The 23455-nt window shown below is 41.7% G+C and overlaps 1 protein-coding gene across 1 annotated transcript; it reads left to right on the top strand.

Annotated features, from left to right (window-relative positions):
- The first annotated feature begins 6 nt into the window (after positions 1-6).
- CWC25 (CWC25 spliceosome associated protein homolog) lies at positions 7-23322 on the top strand. Its single transcript, XM_081271284.1, has 10 exons — positions 7-175; positions 3962-4134; positions 11571-11807; positions 14540-14609; positions 15458-15585; positions 16244-16307; positions 17297-17508; positions 17814-17912; positions 20790-20951; positions 21750-23322. Exons 1-10 carry the CDS (start codon positions 158-160, stop codon positions 21862-21864), a joined length of 1278 nt encoding a protein of 425 aa, XP_081127410.1. The 5' UTR covers positions 7-157; the 3' UTR covers positions 21865-23322.
- The last annotated feature ends 133 nt before the right edge of the window (positions 23323-23455 follow it).

Below are 23455 nucleotides of genomic sequence, written 5' to 3'. Positions count from 1 at the left end.
CACTCCCGGAAGTGTCCTCGACCGGGCGATGAAAGTGGCCGCCAGTGCCGGTCAGGGCCAGGTTCGGAGAGGTCGTCCCTGAACTCTTCCCCTACGTTTTTTCTTGATATTCCCTGAATCTTCCACATCCGCGTAGCGAGAAGACGTCTCTGTCATCATGGGAGGCGGAGACCTGGTGAGTGGAGGGAGCCCGGAGCCCGACTGGCGCTGGGGACGGAAATTGGCAGGGAGTCGGGTGGGGGCGGAGAGGGTAACTGTGGCGACGAAGCCTCGCAGTGGGGGAGGAGGGGGCGGTAACCCTGGAGAGGGGAGGCATCTTTAGGACCTTGGAGTGAAGAATTCGAGGTGTGTCGCGAATGGGGCTGGTGATGTTTGTGTGCTCGTTGATGGGGGCTCTCTGGGCTGGAAATTCTGGGTAGACTGGGAAGAGGGAGAGATGTTTAGGAAAGAAGGCAGATATTGAGGAATGGCACACAGATTTGTTTGTATATCTTGTCTTGGGACATGTCTCATCTTCTTACCTAGGAGTTCAGAGCCCTGCCCTGGGCTGTAGTGTGAGTAATTTGTGCCTGGTTCTCCCTGTTCCTTAGCCAGGCCTTTTGAAGGAGAGCCATTTTAAGCCTGAAGGAATCTTCATGTCCACCTCTCTTTCATGTCTCTGTCATTGCTCATTCTGATCTGTAGTTACAGAGCTTTGGTTGGATTCATAGCACTTATGTAAGTTAAGTGGCAGTTTCTCCTAAGTTGTGTCGTTGATTTGCAAGGGACTAAGGCCTTAAATAGGGCAAAGGTATCCAGAATTCTGGGCACAGTGCAAGATTAGGAAAGTACCAACCTCCTGAAAGTGGAGCTAATTGAATCAGCAAATAGGTCAGCTTAGACACCTGTTCAGTAGCCCTAGTATTTTTCAAATGTTCTCAGTTAGACTGAGTTCCAGGACTCCATCAAGCTTCCTGTGAAAATTTAGTGTATTCTTCAGGTAACTGAAGGAAAACTCTAAGCCAGTGTTTCTTAATCTCAGAGCTCTTGACAGTTTGGGCTAGATAATTCTTTGTAGATGGGGGAGCAGAGGGGACTTGGATTGCCCTGTGAATTGTAGGATGTTTAATAGCATCTCTGACCTCTAGCTGCTAGATGCCAAAAGCACCGTCTTCCCTTCATGTGACAACTAGAAATGTTTCCAGACAATTCCACCCATCCCTTGAGGGTGGGGTACACATATGGTTGAAGCAGGGAGGAAAGGGATAACTAGTAGGGTAAGTGGGGGAGATGAGGAAGGAAGGATGGATGGATAGACTGAACAAAGGAAAGACTGAAGAAAGGAAGGAATGACCTGACACAGGGGAAAGGCACTTAAGGAAGGAAAGAGAAAAGCAAAAAATAAGGGAGCTCTCATTGATTGCACATTTTCTACCTGCCAGGTATTTTGTGTACATTTTATCTTTGTAACTGGTCTTCAGTCTTGGCCCTCTGTGGTCCACATTTCACATGATAGCGGGTTATGCCTCTTTCCTGCATATAACTAAGTGTTTCCTGCCATTAACAGGATAAACTCTAATCTCTTCACATGGCTTGTAAAGCCCTTAATCTTCTGTTTTTTTTTGTTTTGTTTTGTTTTTTTTAAGAACTGGAGATTGAACCCCAGGGGCATTTTACCACTGAGCCATATACCTAGCCCTTTTTATTTTTTATTTTGAGACAGGATCTCACTAAGTTGCTTAGGGCCTCTTTGAGTTGCTGAGGCTGACCTTGAACTTTGACAGTTCTCCTTCCTCAGCCTCCCGAGTTGCTGGGATTATAGGTGTATACCACTGCACCTATTGATCTGCTTCTTAGTTGACTTCATCTTGTACCCCTTCTCCATCAGTTTGCATCCCACCTCTAGCTACACTGAATTATTTGTGCTGTGTTCTTTCTCACCATTGGGGCTGTAGTTGTTGAGTGCTGTTTCCTCTGTTTGAAAACCTGCCCTCCTGCCAGGCACAGTGGCACATTGCCTATAATCCCAGTGGTTAGGGAAGCTGAGGCAGGAGAATCACAAGTTCAAAGCCAGCCTCAGCAATTTAGTGAGGCTCTAAGCAAATTAGTGAGACCATGTCTCAGAATATAAACTAAAAGGGGCTGGGGATATTGCTCAGTGGTTAAACATCCCTGGGTTCAATCACCAGTACCAAAAAAACAAAAAACAAAACAAAACAACAAAAAAAAATCTGCCCTCCTATTGCCTACTTCCCACTCCATCAGGCTAATTTAGAATTGTCCTTAGATGTTACATCCTTGGAGAAACTCCTGATGGGCAGTTGCTAGCTAGGGGAATAGCTGATGGAGAGAAGAAAGAGAAGTAACATTCTTTGAGGATAAAGGATTTTAGTTTTTTTTTTTTTTCTTTTTTGTGGTGCTGGGGATTGAACCCAGGGCCTTATGCATGCAAGGCAAGCACTCTACCAACTGAGCCATATCCCCGACTCCTCTTTGAGGGTAAAGGAGAAGATCAGAACCAAGGGGAGTTTCCTGGGAAGGAACATTGAAGGAAGTCCTAGGTAGGTTATAAAGTAAGTTTAGGGATTTGGGTTGTAAAATAACTGAAGAAAAGGAATGTTGTATTCCTAAGAAGGAATGCTTAATGCCAGTGAGTTCTGTTGCCTTTCTAAATACATACCATCCTCCCTCCCTCCCTGCCCCATTCCTCCTGTCTTGCCTTCACCAACTCCCATTTTAGGGATGGCCAGTGAAAGTACAAGATTAAAACTGTTTGAAGGGAACTCAGGAGGGGCCAGGTCCATCCTGCACAACTTTATGTACTGTTAGAAATATTGGGGTGTTACAAGAAATCTGATATGTGCTCAAAAGCTACTGGGCAGCCGGGAGTGGTGGCTCACATCAGTAATCCCAGCAGTTTAGGAGGCTGAGGCAGGAGGATGGTGAGTTCAAAGCCAGCTTCAGCAACTTCCAGGTGTTAAGCAACTCAGTGAGACCGTGTCTCTAAATAAAATGCAAAATAGGCCTGGGCATGTGGCTTAGTGGTCAAATGCCCCTGAATTCAATCCCCGGTACTCCTCACCCCCCAAAAAAATGCTGCTGGGCAAAGCAAACTTTACTTCTTCAGAAGGGTATGCTACCAGAAAGAATCTGGCAAACAAGCACATTGGGTAGGAAGTCTGCCCAGATTTTTATCCCTAATGCAGCACTGCCCCTTACTCTGATAATAGGAGTTCGGGGTTACAGTCTGTGTGATTGACTGATTTAAAATTGGGAAGTGCAAGGGGAAGGGATATAGTTATGTTTGGATTACCTACTCAACTACCTGCAGGCATTATGATTGGAAGACTGAGGACAAAGGGAGATATATTGGGGGGGGGCTCTAAATGGCTACATTGCAACCTCATAGTTTTGTGACTTAAAAAGAGCTCCACCTAACTACACACTATGCAATTTAAGTTTTAAATTACAGCAAACACATTTTTGTTAACTCAGACTATAGGTTTAACTTTGTTTTTTTTTTTTTTTTTTTTTGATACTGAGGATTGAACCCAGGGGCACTCAACCACTGAGTCACATCCCCAGCCCTAATTTTTTTTTTTTTTTTTTTTTTTGTATTTTATTTAGACACAGGGTCTCACTGAGTTGCTAAATACCTCACTTTTGCTGAGGCTGGCTTTGAACTCAGGATCCTCCTGCCTCGGCCTCTCAATCCACTGCGGGTATATAGGTTTAACTTTGACAGAAAAGAGAACATTAATCTTACAGTACTTAAACACCCTCTCCATGTGAGAAATTATTGGATGTAAATCTTGTCATTGCAAAATATATCTTCTCCCCCACTGTTTTTTTTTTTAATTTTGGGGGGGGGTGTTGGGGATGGAACCTAGGACCTCATGTATGTAGGCAAGTACTCTACTATTCTACCATTGAGCTATAACCCCCAGCTGAATTATTTTCTCCCTACTTCCATTCACCACAGAATTTGAAGAAAAGCTGGCACCCACAGACCCTTCGCAATGTGGAGAAAGTGTGGAAGGCCGAGCAGAAGCATGAGGCAGAGCGGAAGAAGATTGAGGAACTGCAGCGGGAACTGCGAGAGGAGAGGGCCCGGGAAGAGATGCAGCGCTATGCCGAGGATGTTGGGGCTGTCAAGTAAGTGAGGAGTTGGGTGTCCTGATGTACAGAAAATTGCAGGACTGACTGCAGATGCCTAATCCAGATGTTGCATGATGGCTTAATGATTAAGTGCATGGGTTTTGGAGTGGGACTGACCTGGATTCTAAGGTTGGCTGTGCCTTGCTGTGAAACCGGGAGCCTTGGTTATTTTAGTAGAACCAGTTCTTAAGGCTTATTGAAGATCAAATGAGATTACATATTTAGGACTTAGTGTAGGCCACATTCCTGGTAGACTGTTGACCAACAAGCATGGCTGAGGATGGTTGTCTTTTCCTTGTTTCTTTTTTTTTTTTAAAGAGAGAGAATTTTTTTTTTTAATATTTATTTTTTAGTTTTTCGGTGGACACAACATCTTTGTTTGTATGTGGTGCTGAGGATCAAACCAGGGCCGCACGCATGCCAGGCGAGCGCGCTACCGTTTGAGCCACATCCCCAGCCCTCCTTGTTTCTTGATATGTGTCCACATCTCAGTCCTGCCTTTGTGTGCGAGCTCTTTTTATTGGGGCAATGAGGTCCCATGGGAGGAGGTAGATGGTGTGTCTGTCAACCAAACCTGTGTGGTTGTGGACAGTCCTACTGGATCAGTCAGTCAGTTTCTTATATAGTACATGCTAGGAATAACCGACATCATAAAAGGAAATGGGAGTAAATTTATGTTTTGAGACAATAAAAAGCATAAAACCTGCTATTCATTCCTAAATCAGGATGACATTAAAAATATCAATAGAATAAAGTGAGTAATCTGTACTGACATTCCCCTTGTTCGTGTCTTCATGGACAAAGTTTTCAGAGTAGTCGGTGGCTCACTTCTGTTATTGGATATGTGGGCTTTTCCTTAATAATCATGATAGGTTTGTGACATTGATGATTGTATGCATATGGTACCAGGTGCAGTGGTGCATACCAGGGGCTTGGGTGGCTGAGACAGGAGGATTACAAATTCAGGGCCAGCCTTAGCAATTTAGTGAGGCCGTAAGCAACTTAGTGATATCCTGTCTTGAAATAAAATTTAAAAAGGCTGAGATGTGGCTCAGTGGTAAAGTGGCTCTGGGTTCAATCCCCAATACTAAAAACAATAACAATAACAAAAAACAAAATAACATTGATTATAAGTTTCATATTCATATGAAACTTAGTTTCAGTTTATGGAAATGCTGTGATGGAACTGTAGCAGGAAAATAGATTGGGGAAAAGGCTGTTCTGATTTTTTTTTTTTTTTGGTTGGTTTTATTTTATTTGGAATTGAACCCAGAGGTACCATTGTGCTCATCTTGCCCAGCTCCTGATATTTTTTGATCCCCGCCCTTGTGTCCTTCAATATTATAAAAACAAAGGTCAGCATGTGGGTCCCTTCCCTCTTTTTTTGGTCTTTAATGAAGATATATTTAGATAATCTTATCTCCCTTACCATTTGGCTTATTTGTATAGTTTTTACACAGTTTCATGCTTTTAATGTAGCCAGTAAAACATCTTTTCTATTTAACGATTCACTTCTGTGGTTCAGGTAATCTTTTCCATGTATGAAATGCATCTCAGAATGAAGAAAACCTTTAATACTTAATGTGGATCTCAAAATACCTCTCTAAAATAGAATGTTTCTTTAATATTTACTGATAATATTGGAAAATTACATTTCCTAAACAATGGTCTATACTGGTGTTTCTCAACCCTTGCACTTTAGAATGGGCTTGGAAGATTAAATAAAGATGGGATGAGGGGCTGGGGTTGTGGCTCATTGGTAGAGCACTTGCCTTGCAAGTGTGAGGCACTGGGTTCAATCCTGAGCGCTACATAAAATAAAAAAATAAAGGTATTGTATCCCTCTACACACACACACACACACACACACACACACACATATATATAAAAGAATGATAGGTTTGTGACATTGATGATTGTATGCATATGATACCAGGTGCAGTGGTGCATACCAGGGGTGCTTGGGAGGCTGAGACAGGAGGATTACAAATTCAGGGCCATGTGTATGTATGTGTGTGTGAGTGAGTGTGTGTGTGTGTGTGTGTATATGTATGTATGTATATATAAAAATAAAGATGGGTTGAGTTCCACCTAAGTCTTTTCCCTTGGAATATAGGGGTTGTGTGAAGCAGGGCAACTATGTGTTTTAAAAGGCCCCCTTGCACAGTACACTGGCACATGTCTATAATCTCAGCAGTTTGGGAGGCTGAGACAGGAGGATCACGAGTTTAAGGCCAGCCTTCGCAACTTAGCAAGATACTGTCTGAAAATAAAAATATGAAAAAGGGCTGGGGATGTAGCTCAGTGGTAAAGTGCCCCTGGATTTAATCCCCAGTATCAAAAGTAAATAAATAAATAGTCCCCTATTGTTGTACAGCTTTGATTGAGAATTGGATCTGTGTCCTTAATGATAGCAACAACAGCAGAAACTTTGTTTTCACATGCTTTGCCCCCCAAATCTTTCCTTATTTAAAAACTCATAATAACAGTTTGACAACAGTAACTGACTACATTTTAGAGATGAGGATATAAGTTATCCAGCTGATTTCTGGTAGAATCAGATGCCAAGCTCTGTGCCCCTGGATTCTAACTCTACGTGTTCTCTTCCCAGGGCCTGAGTAAGGCTGATATGAATTGAGTCCTTTTGAGATTAGGTGGAGCCAGGCAGTTACTACTACTTTATATAAGTATCTGCCTTCATTTTTCATATCCTTTCTTCTATATTTGGCCCAGTTGCCTTTCCCCTAGAAGCTCTTGAATTTTATCTGCAGTCTCCTCTTCTTCTTTTTTTTTGAGTACTGGGGATTGAACCCAGGGGCGTTTAACCACTGAGCTACATCCCCAGCCCTTTTTTATGTTTTATTTAGAGACAGGGTCTCACTGAGTTGCTTAGGGACTCACTAAGTAGCTGAGGTTGGCCTTGAACTTGCAATCCTCCTGCCTCAGCCTCCCAAGCCAGGTATGCGCCACTGCACCCAGCTCCTCTTACCTTTCTTTCTTTCTTTTTTTAATATCTTTATTTTTTAGTTGTAGATGGGCAATGCCTTTATTTATTTATTTTTATGTGGTGCTGAGGCTCGAACCCAGTGCCTCACACATGCTAGGCGAGTGCTCTACCACTGAGCCACAGTCCCAGCCTTCCTCTTACCTCCCCCCTCTTACCTTTCTTTTTTTTTTTAAATTAATTAATTATTTATTTTTTCTTTTTTTAAGAGAGAGAGAGAGAGGATTTTTTTTTTTAATATTTATTTTTTAGTTTTCGGCGAACACGACATCTTTGTATGTGGTGCTGAGGATTGAACCCGGGCCACACGCATGCCAGGCGAGCGCGCTACCACTTGAGCCACATCCCCAGCCCCCCTCTTACCTTTCTTAATTTCCCTTCTCCTTTCTTCCCTTACATAGCTCCTTGCTCTCACTCTGTACTGCCCATGCTCCCTGATTCCCTCTATCTGAGCTCTTTTGTTCCTCTAGTACCAATATTTGCTTCATGCTGATGACCCTTAAACTTATCCCACACAGACTCTGTGTCATTGTATATTCAGCTGCCTAACAGGTAGTTCTACTTTTTGACCCAGAAGTTCAAGAGTCACCTCAACACATACTTAGCTCTCATCAGCCCCATTTGGTGATTTGTAGACCTATGGGCCTTACCAGTAGCCAGTGAATCTACTTCATCCTTCTGGCCTTTTCATCTTTCTGACACATAGGAGATATTTTTACAGATTAATAAATGAGTCTTTATTCCCAACTCCTCCTCCTGTTAGTGTCAGGTACACACAGGCAAACTTCTGATTATCTTTTTTTTTTTTTTTTTTAAAGAGAGAGTGAGAGAGGAGAGAGAGAGAGAGAGAATTTTTAATATTTATTTTTTAGTTCTCGGCGGACACAACATCTTTGTTTGTATGTGGTGCTGAGGATCGAACCCGGGCCGCACGCATGCCAGGCGAGCGCACTACCGCTTGAGGCACATCCCCAGCCCTCTTTTTATTTATTTATTAATTTATTTAGTTGTAGTTGGACACAATACCTTTATTTTATTTATTTATTTTTATGTGGTGCTGAGGATAAAACCCTGCACTTTGCATGTGCTAGGTGAGCACTCTAGTGCTGAGCCACAACCCCAGCCCATTTATGTTTTATTTTAAGGCAGGGGCTTCTAAGTTGCTGAGGGCCTTGCTAAGTTGGCTGAGGCTGGTCTTGAACTTGGGATCTCCTGTCTTAACCTCCTGAGTTGGGATTACAGGCATGCCGGGTTTCACTATGTCCTTAATTTCTGTCAAAAAGTACTTCCTAGCTCAAGGTTCATTGACTATGAAATTGTCAGACGTTGAATCCATGATTGTTGGGCATCTGTCTAGGAGACATAGCCATAGTCCCAGCCATTTAGGAGTTTAAAACTTGATGAGAGAGAGAAACACATACATAAATAACACAAAGAACAACCAGCATTTATTGATACTTACTTTGTGCCATGACTCTGCTGAGTGACTTAAAAATCCATTAACTGGGCAAGGGATGTAGTTCAGTGGTAGAGTACTTGGCTAGCATACACAATGCCCTGGGTTCAATTCTCAGTACCATAAAAACAACAACAACAAAAAAAATCTAAAAATCCATTGACTTGACTTAATTCCCAGCAACCCTGTGAGGTAGATAGTATTATATCCCCATTTGATAGGTGAGGACACCAAGGCTCAGAGGACTTACTTGGCTATAGAGCCAGGATTCAGGTCCATGTTGCTTGACTCCAGAACTTATCCTCTTTTTATTTATTTATTTTTTCTGAGACAGGGTCTCACTACGTTGCCCAGTGGTTTTGAACTCCAGGACTTAAGCCATCCTCCTACTTTGGCCTTCCTAGTAGGTGGGATTATAGAACTTGTACTCATAATTGTCATGCTATATTCCCTATCAGGAAATGAGCCTCTGAGAATATTCTAGTTACCATTGACCTTCCTGCTCAGACCTCCTTATGATGTGATATGGTCTGCCCTATACAATCAGTTCTTTTCCTCTCAGACCCAGGAGTTTTCTATTGTTTGGATTATAGAATACACAAAACTAGGCAGGGGCTTGGAGTTGTGGCTCAGCGATAGAGAGCTCGCCTCTCACATGCGATGCTCTGGGTTTGATCCTCAGCACCACATAAAAATAAATAAATAAAATAAAGGTTATTGTGTTAAATAAATATTAAATAAATATTAAAAAAAAAACTACACAGGAAAATTCCCAAGGAAATGATGTTCATGTTTCATTGTTATTAGCCTTTTGGCCCTTTATCTTCTAAGCATTTATGGTATTTTCTTGTAATTTTTTTTTTTTTAAAGAGAGAGTGAGAGAGGAGAGAGAGAGAGAGAGAGAGAGAATTTTTAATATTTATTTTTTAGTTCTCGGTGGACACAACATCTTTGTTTGTATGTGGTGCTGAGGATCGAACCCTGGCCGCACGCATGCCAGGCGAGTGCACTACCGCTTGAGCCACATCCCCAGCCCCTATTAAACATTTATTTTGATCACAACTGCAATAAAAATATAAATAAATAAATGTATTATCTTCAGATACCTCCCACTTCCCATGCTGTTTTAAATAAAAAAGATTGTTTAATGTTTCTTTATAGATTACTTGATCATAGTTGTCCCGCCTATAATTTTATTTATTATTTTTTTGAGGTGCTGGGGATCAAACCCAGGGCTTTGCACATGTTAAGTGCTCTGCCCCTGAGCTACTGGTGCCCCTAGCTCAACAGTATGTTTCCCTGCTCCAGTACTGGGTATTGGATCCAGTGGTGCTTTAATATTACTACTTCCTAACCGCCCCTGTCTTCCCCAGATAAGGTCTTGCTAAAGTTGCCCAGGTTGACCTCAGATTTACAGTCCTCCTGCTTCAGCCTCCCTAGTATCTGGGATTACAGGTGTGTTACCTCACCCAGTGCCATATACAATTTAAAAACAGACTATAACTTGTTCTAAAATTCTTCTTGAATTGGTGTCTGGTCCATTTTGTACTGCCAGTTTGGCTCTTGTAAGACACCAGGGATCTTCTTTCCCTCTAACTTGGAACATGACTTCCCAAACTGCAAAGTTCCCTCCTTTCCAGGAGCCCTGATATATCCAGGGCCTTGTATATGCAGGGCAAGCACTCTACCAACTGAGCTGTATCCCCAGCCCTCTGGAGCCCTGGTTTTAATAGTTGTCAGCCTCCTTCCTGGTCTCTGATTTATTTACATGAGAGATTTAGGAAACCCTTTGTTTACATGAAAGACACCACTACCTGTGGTATTCCTTTTAAAGTCCCACTATAGTCTTCCATTATCCACCAGGGTGCAGCTCTCCCTTGTGCTCCTAACTCCAGTGGTGTGAGCAATGCCAGGCAAACCACATGGAACCTGACCCATGACCACAATCGTTTCTTAATTATAGACTATAATGTTTCTCCAACCAGTGCTTTTATTTTTTTACTAATTTTTTTTGTAGTTGTAGATGGAGAGCATGCCTTTACTTTATTTATTTTTATGTGGTGCTGAGGATTGAACCCAGTGCCTCACGTATGCTAGGCAAGTGCTCTACCACTGAACCCCACCCCTAGCCCCATCAAACCAATGCTTTTAATAGGAAAACATTTTTCTAAAGTGTTGTTGGTTTATTCTTATTAAAAATGTCCGTGGGAGTGGCAGGGAAAGAGTGGCAGAGCACGTGCCTAGTATGGGCAAGGCCCTGGGTTTGATCCTTGGCGCTGAAAAAAAAAGTCCAAACATGCAAGTAAGAAGATATCCTCCCAGTTATTATGTAACCTCAAAACAAACAAATACACAAATTAAAGTCATATTCAAAGCACTTTGAGCATTTTGAGTTTAATGCTACAAATAATACTGTTTGGATGAAATGAATTGGCTGTGAGCTGGTATTGGCTGCTTCTATACACCTTTACTATTTGTGATATGAGGGTCCATTTTCTCACCATGTTTCTCCCTAGAATCACAGGGAAATATTTGCTTGACATGATACTATGACATCATTTGTGCCCTGTGCCATGCTCTACCTTTGGCTGAAAAACATCATTTATGTATTAGGTTATTTTTGATCTTATTATCTCCTCAAACATGTAGTGTTATTACTGGTTCTAATGTGTCAGGCACCAAAACAAAATAAATACGAGTGATTATGTGATCACTGACATTATTTTTGGTGATAAGACAATGATGTAGAATGAGCCTATTAATTGTTTTAGATTATCTTTTGAAATTATGCTTTAAGTATATGAAAATGATTTCTCCACTTAATGGTAAGCTCCACAAGGGCAGGCACCATTTCACCATGCTTGCCATGTGGTAAGCACCTATAGATTGAGTCCTGCTCTCATTGGGTTTTCTGTGCAGGTTTGCCGGAATCTACATTTCCTTTGAATTGTATATATTGTTTTCTTCAACCAGGAAAAAAGAAGAAAAGTTGGACTGGATGTACCAGGGTCCTGGTGGGATGGTGAATCGTGATGAGTACCTGCTGGGGCGCCCCATTGACAAATATGTTTTTGAGAAGATGGAGGAGAAGGAGGGGGGATGTTGTTCTGAGACAGGACTCCTTCCAGGCTCTATTTTTGCTCCGTCTGGTGCCAATTCCCTGCTTGACATGGCCAGCAAGATCCGGGAGGACCCACTCTTCATCATCAGGTGCTGCTGAGGGTCTGGGAAGGGGGTTTGTTACAGGATGCTTGGAGACCCTGCAAAGGCAGTGGGTTGCTGACTTTGCAGTTGGTTTTCCCTTGACTTTTATCTGTCAAGTAAAAGGATTTGTCTCCATTTGCGCTTCCTGATGTTGGGAAGGAGGCTCCATTAACATTGTCAGTTCTTGGCTGTACGGGAAGGTATTAGCAAATGTACCAAACCAGACCAGATTTATTCATTTGTCCCTTAAACAAAAATAGGAGGTTGAAGCAAGGTGACAAAGATTGGCAACTTCTTGGAAAACTGGGGATCTGTGTGAAGTTGGCTAAGTGGGTGAACAGGCCTTCTTATCTTCCACTTCTTTTTTGTGAGGTGGGCAGCAGCACCCTTTAAAAAGAAACTTCAGATGGCAGATGGGTGCGGCCCGGGTTCGATCCTCAGTACCACATACAAACGAAGATGTTGTGTCTGCCGAAAACTAAAATGTAATTTTTTTTTTTTAAAGAGAGAGAGAGAGAGGAGAGAGAGAGAGAGAGAGAGAGAGAGAGAGAGAGAGAGAGAGAATTTTCAATATTTATTTCTAGTTCTCGGCAGACACAACATCTTTGTTGGTATGTGGTGCTGAGGATCGAACCCGGGCCGCACGCGTGCCAGGCGAGTGCGCTACCGCTTGAGCCACATCCCCAGCCCCAATATTTTTTAAAATATTAAAAAAAAAAAAAACACATTACAGATCAGGGCTGAGAATACAGCTTAGTCAGTAGAGTGCTTATTTATTTATTTTTTTAAAATTTATTTATGTTTTTTTAGTTTTTGGCGTACACAACATCTTTGTTTGTATGTGGTGCTGAGGATCGAACCCGGGCTGCACGCATGCCAGTTGTGCGCGCTACCGCTTGAGCCACATCCCCAGCCCCTAGAGTGCTTATTTAAAAACAAAAAAGAAAGAAAGAAAAAGAAACTTCAGAATTTTGAAACCCCAATGTGTGACAGATAAAAGTAGAGCTACTTTTCGAGTGTTAAATGAGACCATACTATACATATTTATTTTGGTTTAGTTTGCATTATTTTCTTTTCAAGTGTGTAAGAATAAACATTGAAAAATATTTATTTTTATTTAAAAGTTTTTCTTTTGCAAATTTTCTTTAAAGTTATTTATCTATTAAAGATATTGTATGTGTTACAAATGTTTTGTCCCATATTGTTAGCTTCCTAATTTATTATAGTAAAATATAGGTAATAATTTACCTTTTTAGCCACTTTTAAAAAAAATATATTTATTTTTTAGGTGTAGATGGACACAACATAATGCCTTTATTTTTATGTGGTGCTGAGGATCGAACCCGGGTCCCACCTGTGCTAGGCGAGCGCTCTACCGCTGAGCCACAATCCCAGCCCCTGTTTTGTTTGTTTTTATTGGTGTATTTATATTATCATTTTTAATGTCTCTGTTGAATGGTTCTGCCATGACTTATCTTGTTAATATTCTATCATTGAATCCCTAACTTGTTTCCAAATTTTCATTGTTATAAAATGAAAACTTCATAGCGACCTTCCCTGATTTTTCCTTATAGTAATAAATTCTTTCTCTCTTTTTTTGTACCAGGGATTGAACCCAGGGGCGCTTAACCACTGAGCGACAGTGCTTTTTTGTATTTTATTTAGAGATAGGGTCTCATAGAGTTGCTTAGAATCTTGCTAAGTTACTGAAGCTGGCTTTAAACTTGCAGTCCTCCTGCTTCAGCCTCCTGAGCCACTGGGAGTACAGGTGTGCATCACTGGGTCCAGCTAGTAGCAAATTCTTGAATTTGAAAATACAATTCTAGAATTTCTGAAATGAAAGAGTATGAGCTGACCAGGCATGGTGGTGCACACCTGTAATCCCAGCTACTAGGGATGCCAAAGCAAGAGGATCACAAGTTTGAGGCTATCCTGGGCAATTTAGTGAGATCTGTCTGAAAATAATAAGAAGGGTTAGGGATATAGCTCAGTGGTAGAGCATTGGGTTCAATACTCAGTACTACCAAAAAAAAAAAAAAAAAAGTTTGTGTTGATTGTGATAAGTGTTGTCAAATAATCTTTCAGGAAGGTTGATCAATTTACCCTCCTATTGAGAGTATATGAGAGTAAAATTTCTTAAAAGAAGAATCAGGGTGGGCATGGTGGCACACGCCTGTATCCCAGTGGCTTGGGAGTCAGAGACAGGAGGATTGTGAGTTCAAAGCCAGCCTCAGCAACAGCAAGGCGCTAAGCAACTCAGTGAGACCCTGTCTCTAAATAAAAGTACAAAAGGGCTCGGATATGGCTGGCTCAGAGGTTGAGTGCCCCTGAGTTCAAGCCCCAGTACCTCCCCTACAAAAAAAAGAGGAATCAGTGCATTGACTTTATTTTCCAGGTGATTATTATGATAAAAGATGGAGGTAGTTTTTGAAATGTTGCAATCAATCAATATATAAGGTGACACCCATTTACTTGACCAGGTGGGAAGCCTTGAGTATGATGCCCAATGAGAAAAAATTTTAACTCACTGTCTTGCATGGCAGTGTCCCATAGTAGACTTTCCCCACAATATACAGTCTCTTATGCAGATTTGGGGGAGATTTTTGGCTTCCATGCCATCCTGTAGATTTCAACAAAGCATTTCTTACAATGGTGGTTATATAGAATTTGGAGAGGAGAATGATTTAATCTTCCTTCTAAGAGAAATATTAATGATTTTTATAATGTCTTCCATTTAGGAAGAAAGAGGAGGAGAAAAAAAGAGAGGTATTGAACAATCCTGTGAAAATGAAGAAAATCAAAGAATTGGTAAGTCATGCATCAAATAAGCATAAAGTTGCCTTTAGGTTCTTTTTTGTTTTGTTTTGGTATGGGGGATTGAATCCAGGGGATTGAACCACTGAACTACATCCCAACCCTTTTTTAAAATTTTATTTGAGACAGGGTCTTTCTAAGTTGCTGAGGCTGGCTTTGAACTTGTGATCCTCCTGCCTCAGCCTCCCAAGTTGTTGGTATTATGGGAATGTACCACCACATCCAGCTGTCTTTTAGCTACTTAATATAAGATCTTCCCTCTGTTTCTTCCTACCAGGGAAAACAGAATGATGTTTAAGACTTTTCTTTTAGACACCATCTCTTGGTGATATTTATGCAATCTTAATAAGTTTAAGTAAGCTCAATTTCCTTTTTTGTCTTCTGGTTGGAAAAAGCACCCCTGTACTCACATATTTTCAGGAAAAGAGGGGTGTAGGCCATGCCTATGGAATCAGGTATGTAGTATGCACAGGGGATTGGAGTGTCCTCTGTTATGGCTCACCATTCACATAATGTATGGTTACTCTTTGAGCAGTTGGTAATTTTTGCAGTCTCTGATTACTTCCAAAGGAGTTAGAGTTTCTTTGAGTGGAAAGAATGGAAACTCCTAGGTAGTGGTTCTGGGGATGTTTAAAACACAGATTCCTAGCACATTCACCAGAGGTTCTGTTTGGGAATCTAGGGTGCATTGTGTACAACCAGGTTTGTTGACACGGAGCTCCTGAGAATGCCCTGGACCCCTGTAGAGGCATGGCATCAGTTTGTACATGAACCAGTCCCCTCAGAAGGGACTGACAAAGGTTTCAGTAACCTTGAAAGTTTATGTTCTGGACACTTTTTAGTTGCAAATGAGTTTGGAAAAAAAGGAGAAGAAGAAAAAGAAGGAGAAGAAAAAGAAGCACAAGAAACACAAACACAGAAGCTCGAGTAGTGATCGCTCCAGCATGGACGACGAGCCCAGCCGGGGGAGGTGAGCGAGTCAGGCATCCTCCAGCACTGACTCACTTGCCCATTCATTCTTTCATTCCACAACAGGAACTGGAAACTGCCCTGCACTGGGGTTTCAGTGGTGAACACTTGGACGTAGGCTTTGTGCCAGTTTGTTTTCTAGCATTAGAATTCCCTGGAGATGCTATATGTGGGTGGGTCTCCTGGTGTGCTACTGGAGAGACACCCCTAAGAGAACTGATCACAGATCTTAGGTCGACTTCCTGGCATGACTGTTTCATCTTAGCTGAGTCCTCAGGACTGCCATGGGATTCACATAGGGTTTTTTTGTTTTGTTTTGTTTTTTTTAATGGATGAATGGGCCTATGACTGCCCCTTCTGTGTCTTTCCATCTTCCCTGTGGGAATAGTCAGCTCTGCTCCTGCTGACTCACCATGAGTCTCTGGAATAGAAACATGAGGTGAGAGGAGAATGTGTTTAGGCATTGGGGCTGAGAAGCTAGGCCCACGGCTTTTCACAGGGAAAGCTTAACTGTGCTGATGCATCTTCCAGCAAAGATAGTCCAAATAGAAGTGGGGAAGGTCACACTGGAACCAGGACGCATGTTTCAGCATGAGAGATTTGAAGTGCACCTGTATGCATTTTCTTTTTCAATGAATGTGTGTTTTTTAATCTCTTAGATCTCAAAAGAAGATGGCAAATTCCTTTCCTGTTTTGTCTAAAGTCCCTGGATATGGCTTACAGGTAGGGATGTGGGCTTCTCAAAGGGAGTGACGGTGGGACTGTGACATGTGCCACCTTGTCAACTGCAGATAGCAGGGAAATTGGACAGTGGAGGCTGGGGTTGCTGGGGAACAGGCCCACTTCTTATCCCTGAGCTTCTTACATGCCTGAGTGTTCTCTAAGCAAACAGAATCACTTTAGATATTCTGCCTATCTCTCTGCAGTCAACATGAAATATATGCATTTTAAGTGTAGAGGTTAATGGCTTTTTACCTGTGGACATCCCTTCGTGTTTTTAACTTTTGATGCTGCCCTCCCTGCTGTCTCTTACTCTTCCTTAGGCTCTAGTGAAGACCTAAGCCAATTTAAGTGGTGGGGTGGGTACTTTCTCTTAGGAAGTTTTTTTTTGGTGGGGGGTGGCGGGTGGTGGCGGTCCTGGGGATTGAACCTAGGGATGCTCTACCACTGAACTACATCCCCAGCCCTTTTTATTTTGAGACCAGGACATGCTAAGTTGCAGAGGCTGACCTCAAACTTACAATCTTTCTGCTTCAGCCTCTTGAGTTGCCAGGATTACAGGCATGTGCCACCATACCTGGCTGTTTTAGGGGATCCTGAGATAACTGTTCAAATATTTTATGCTTTTCTGTAATTATTGTGAATTCCTTACAAAATTGATTATTTCATTTTTAATTTTTCTTGGTCCTGGGGATTAAACCAAGGGGGTGTTTAGGCGTTTAACCACCAAGTGACATCCGCAGCCCTTATATTTTATTTTGAGACAGGGTCTCACTAAGTTGCTCAGAGCCTTGCTAAATTGCCTAGTTTAGCTTTGCACTTGCGATCCTCCTGCTTCAGCCTCCTAAGTTGCTGGGATTTCAGGCATGCGCCTCTGCGCCCAGTTGATTTTATTCTTTTCCTTGTTTTATTGCATTGCCTTTTGAACTACTGGATTTTCCTATGAATAGCTTTTTTTCACGCCCCCCCTCTTCCTTCTCTTAATGATACAGGTCAGGGACTCTGACCGTAACCAGGGACAACAGGGTACTCTGATGGCTGGGCAGAAGGGAGCGTATGGGATGAAGAACCGTTCCCGGTCTAGAAGCTCCTCGAACTCACCCCTTAGAAACACCGGCAGGAAGAGCAATAGGGAAGCAGGGTCCCGGGACAAGAGGTCTCGATTCCTAGGCAGAAGGTCACAGTCCCCAAGGCCCAGCAAACTGTGAGTGTGGAAATTCATTGTGGTATAAACTGTGACTGCAGGGGCCTGGTCACAGTGGTATTTTCTTTTGGTGATGTCCACCCATCAGCTTTCCTAAATGTCTTTGCTTTATTACTTCCTTCATACTATTTTTTAAACTTTAATGTAAGCTTTCAGTCCCTACAACCACATATTTATAGGAATATATTACACTGGTACAATATCATCTCTCTCATCTTTCTTATGGACTAGTTTTAAGATGGCTAGCTCTTTTTTTCATTATTTGAAGAATAATCTCTGGAAAATAATCTCTGTGTCCATTACAGGCACAACTCTAAGGCAAACAGGAGAGAGAGGGACCAGACTAAGAGCCCATCACCTAAAAAGGAGGTCTATCAGAGGCGGCATGCTTCTGGATATACCAGGTAAGTTATGAGGGCAGTAGATTAACTTCATATTCTGTAGGCCCTAACCTAGGAGTGGCCCACAGCAGGGCAAGTGGGTAATCTATATGACCTGTTTGCCACACCAACTCTTATTTATCTGGTCAGCTTTTAATAGTCTTCCCCCACTCTCTCATACCTTGTTAGACACATTGAAAGGACAAAGTCAATAGTGTTGATCTAATAAAAACTTTAAGTGAGAGTCTTTCATCATATATTGGTCTGGCAGTACTCATAGAGGTTTTCACCTAGAAGTCTATTTTTTAGTTGTCAATGGATCTTTTCTTTTCTTTTCTTTTCTTTTCTTTTCTTTCTTTCCTTCCTTCCTTCCTTCCTTCCTTTCCTCCCCCCCTCCCTCCCTCCCTCCCTGAGGATTATTGAACCCAGGGTCTCATGCATGCCAGGCAAACACTGTACCATTGAGCCACAACTCCAGCCCTCACCTAGAAGCCTTTTTAAATATTTTGGCTTTTTTACTTTTCTTTTCTTCCTTTTTTTTTTTTTAATAACACGTTTATTTTATTTATTTTTTATGTGGTGCTGAAGATTGAACCTACAGCCTCGCGTGTGCTAGATGTGCACTCTACTGCTGAGCCACAACCCCAGCCCGGCTTTTTTACTTTTCATACTGGGGATTAAACCCAGGGCATTTTACCACTGAGTATCTTCCCAGTCTTTTTTTTTTTTTTTTTTTTGGTACTAGGGATTGAACTCAGGGGCACTCAAACACTGAGCCACATCCCCAGCCCTATTTTGTATTTTATTTAGAGACAGGGTCTAACTGAGTTGTTTAGCACCTCACTTTTGCTGAGGCTGGCTTTGAACTTGTGAGTGGAATTACAGGCATGCACCAATGTGCCTGGCTTTTTGAGACAGGGTCTTGTTAAGTTGCCAAGGCTGGCCTTGAGCTTGCAAGAGGTCTTTATGTTATTTGATTGTTCCTTGTTTCTCGTTTTTACTTTGAAGTGCTGGGCATATAACCCAGAACCTTGTGCATGCTAGACAAGAGCTCTACCATCCACCTCTGATTGTCTCATTTTAAAAACCTCCTAGCCTCACTAAATGCTGTAATATATTTTATCTGAGTGAGATTTTATTTTATTTTTTTTTGCAGTACCTGAATTGAACTCAGGACCTCACTCAGGCTAGGCAAGTGCTCTACCATGAGCTATATCCCCAGCTCGAGTGAGATTTTTTGGGGTATTAGGGATTGAATTTGGGGACATTCAAACATGGAACGACATCCCTTGCCCTATTTTGTATTTTTTAAATTTAGAAACAGGGCTGGGGATGTGGCTTAAGCGGTAGCGCGCTCGCCTGGCATGCGTGCGGCCTGGGTTCGATCCTCAGCACCACATACAAACAAAGATGTTGTGTCCGCCAAAAACTAAAAAATAAATATTAAAAAAATTCTCTCTCTCTCTCTCTCTCTCTCTCTCTCTCTCTCTCTCTCTCTCCTCTCTCTCCCCTCTCTCTCTCTCTCTTAAAAAAAAATTAAAAAAAATAAATTTAGAAACAGAGTCTCACCGAGTTGCTTAGCATCTCACTTTTGCTGAGGCTGGCTTTGAACTCTCAATCTTCCTGCCTCAGCCTCCCAAGCTGCTGAGATTACAGGCATGTGCCACCACACCTGGCTTTGAGTAAGATTTTTAAAAGTTTTGTTTTTGCTTTGTCTTTTCCTAATTTCCCTTTTCTGTTTGTTTTGGTGTCTGTCATTCATTTTTTTTTTTTTTTGAGGCTTTCCTGAACTGTCTGGTGCTATTTCACTTTGCATTCATATTTAAGAGTGAGGTATAAAAAACTGAAACACTGCACCTACAGGGGTTTGTCTATTGGTAGGTGATTGGGTAGAGTTGAACTGTTTTTTCATCTGGGACTCTCAGCTGTCAGTAACTTTGATTCTTTTGTTAGGGACTGGTAAATTTCTCCAGAAAAAAAAAAAAAAATCCTCTAGTTGCCTGATCCTGGCTGTTGGCATTCTGAAAGAGGCACAGATCCCATCAGGGACTGGGAGTCTCAGTGTGGAGCATGAGGGCTTCACTTCATCCTCTTTGCAGTATGGTGGCCTTGCCAACTTTCTGTGCTGTGCCTGATGCTTCTGAATCTTTTTTCTCCTGTATGGTTCAGTTTCTCCAGAGGGTAAACCACAGGGTCTCCTATAGATGTTTGGCAGAGTAATCTCCAGCTTCAAGTTTTGCTTGGGAATCCAGGGATATCTCAGTTGCCTCTGGCAAACCTTTTTTGCAGGGGGTTGGGGGTACCAGGGATTGAACCCAGGGGTGCTTTACTACTGAGCTATATCCCCAACCATTTTTATTTATTTATTTATTTTGAGATAGGGTCTCGCTAGGTTGTTTATAGCCTCGCTAAATTGCTGAGGCTGGCTTTGAACTTTCAATCCTCCTGCCTCAGTCTCCCAAGCTGCTGAGATTATTGGTGTGCACCACCATGCCCAACTGCCAAGATTGTGAGATTCTAAAAGTGTTTAAAATTTGGGTGAAAACACCTAACCAAGATGTTAAGAGGAGCCAATGCTTGCCTGTAATCTCAGTGACTTGGGACAATCCTAAATTCAAGGCCAGACTTGGCAATTTAGACCCAGTCAAAAAATAATAAAGGGCTAAAGTTGTAGCTCAGTGGTAGACTAGCACCTTTGAGTTCAATCCCCAGTACCTCTGCACCACACTATGTTAGTAGGAGGGAAACTCATGCTGGACATGGCACTGCTCTGGCCATTTCCTTGGAGAAAGCCATGGGCTGGAGAGCTTGGGTCCTGCTGACCTTTATCTCCCTGTGCTGCTTCTGGGATTTTTGCTAGGAGTGAGGTAGAATTGATGGGATGGTTTTTGTGTTCAACAGAAAACTCTCAGCAGAGGAACTGGAACGAAAACGGCAGGAGATGATGGAAAATGCTAAGTGGAGGGAAGAGGAGAGGCTGAACATCCTCAAAAGGCACGCTAGGGAGGACGAACGGGAACGGAGGCTGGAGAAGCTAGACTCCCGGGATGGGAAGTTCATCCAGTGAGTACATTTCTTCCCGCCTGGGGCTCCATGGGATTGTTCTCAAGGAGAGAGTCTAACAGTGGGGTTCAGTGTGTTCCAGGTGTCACTGTGTCTGCAGGGAGAATATGGAGCTCAGCTTTAGGACCACCTTTTTTACCACTCGTAGCTTCTGGCCAGATAGTGGGAGGTTTTGATTTGGAAGAGGGAGAAGTGAATTAGTATTTTCTCTAAATCTCTGAAATTCTTTGGCATTTCTTATTTATTTATTTATTTTAGTTGTTGAAGGACCTTTTATTTTATTCATTTATTTATATGTGGTGCTGAGAATCAAACCCAGTGCCTCACACTTGCTAGGCAAGTGCTCTACCGCTGAGCCATGACCCCAGCCCTGCATTTCTTTCTTTTTTTTTTTTTTAATTTTAATATTTATTGTTTAGTTTTCGGCGGACACAACATCTTTGTTTGTATGTAGGGCTGAGGATCGAACCTGGGTTGCACGCATGCCAGGCGAGCGCGCTACCGCTTGAGCCACATCCCCAGCCCCTCCCTGCATTTCTTTTAAATAAGAATTAATGGCTCAGAAAGTCTTTTTTCCCAATGAGACTTTGACTTATTTTCAAAAGCAGATGAACTTTCTCTTATGGACATTTAAAAAATTTGGTTCCAGATGGATTAACTTGAAAATTTTCTATGTGGGTTTAAAAGAGCTTGTTTCTACAGTTGCTTTAAGACTAGCAACCTGTTTCTTCTAATTCTGCCAGACCTGACCAATTGACAAATGTTTTTAATTTCCATTCCCCTGTCTTCTCTTCCTAGCCGCATGAAGCTAGAGAGTGCATCTACTTCCTCCCTGGAGGATCGGGTGAAACGGAATATCCACTCTCTACAGAGAACCTCAGTGGCTCTGGAGAAGAACTTTATGAAAAGATGAAAACCATTCTTTTTCTTATTGGTTTTCCTGAATTTTTCAGGGAGGCTGCTAACCCCTTAAAAATTCTCTTTATAAGAGTTCAGTGACTTCTTCCACAGATTTCAAACCACCACTGTTCAAAGTGACCCTCGTCCATCAATTCCTGAAATACTTTGCTTCCTTTGTGAATCAGTGTGACCTGATTATGAGATCCTAAGTAGCTTTTGCAGTATGCAGAGTGGGTTTTGACTCTGTTTTAATGGGCACTGAGCCATACCATTGGGAATATTCATCTTACTCTGGAAGGCAGCCTGCTGGGTTTGTGATGCTCATGACACCTCTTTCCTCACACTTGTGTGAATAGACCTATTTCACTGCCTCAGGATAGATCATACCATTCTGATCTCTCTCCAGAGCCACTTGGATAGATTGTGCTAACTGGGATACATGAATTTATTTGATGTAGTAAATAATATAACAGAATGATGTCAGATTAGGGAACAGCCAAGAGAGTGACAAAGGACCTGGAAGAGAATACAAAAAGCTCTAAGTGAACTGTTAACTATTTGGTTTGTAAAAGTATAATGTGTATATGTACAAATGTATATTTTTTTTACATGCTTTTAAAAAAAAGTTTAGCTTTGTGAGAGTATCTTGTTTGCTAAGTGATTTTATTATGTAATATAGTACAGCCACATTGAACCTTGTGAGTGGCGCAGTAAGGTAGGTCAGCTTATTTTTCTCTGAATAGGGCACATTTAGGAGAAGCCTGGGTTTATCGATAGAATCTAGTTTATCTGTCTGATCTCCCTGCTCGAGTCTCCCCTGTGTGAGCAGTGCAGCAGTATAGGTAAGTTTTTAGGAGTCAGGACCACATTGCTATTATGTTCCCTGCTCCTAAAAGAAAATAAAATGGAAGCTGTTTATTACATGGCTTCTTTTTTTATCATGTACAATGCTAGATTTTCAGGGGTTGTTTCCTACTATTTTGTAGCTATTTAAAAAAAAAAAAGTTCCCCCAAACAAAAACAAACTCAAGTGGCCACTTCCCTGTTTTAACTGCTTTTCCCTTTATTCCTTCACCAGAAGCCCTCATTTGACAGGGATTTCCTAGACAATTTTTTGTTAAACTTTTTTTGTTTTTATTTGTAAGTGAACACGATATCTTTATTTCATTTTTATGTGATAGATCGAACCCATTGCCTCACAAGTGCTAGGAAAGCGTTCTCTACCACTGAGCTACAACCCGCAGTCCCTCCTAGGCACTTCTGAGTCACAAATTAGCTGAGCTATTTCTTTGTTCTTCTAACTTCTAATTCTGGTTAAAATGTATTTGGATTTTTATTTTTGAGCACTTATGATGCCAGACACTAATGCTTTAAAAAAGTTTTGCCCAGAGAGAATTTAACATACTTTTGTTATTCATTAATCACCTCATTCTACTGCCCTATGCTACAGTTAATTATGGTTTTTATTACTTGGTAATAAAGGTTACATTTATTTTTGTAACTGTCAAGAGTAGCCACGTGGATCACCGAGTTTTCTTACTCCTGTTATAGAAAGAATGTTGACCCGTGGTTTGTGTCGAATATATAGAGATCCTTGTCTTATG

This window comes from Spermophilus citellus (assembly GCF_964194105.1).
Source record: "Spermophilus citellus genome assembly, chromosome: 17".
In the NCBI taxonomy this organism is placed as follows: domain Eukaryota; kingdom Metazoa; phylum Chordata; class Mammalia; order Rodentia; family Sciuridae; genus Spermophilus; species Spermophilus citellus.
Note: the sequence above shows the minus strand (reverse complement) of the source record. Positions and strands in the feature narration are given on the sequence as shown.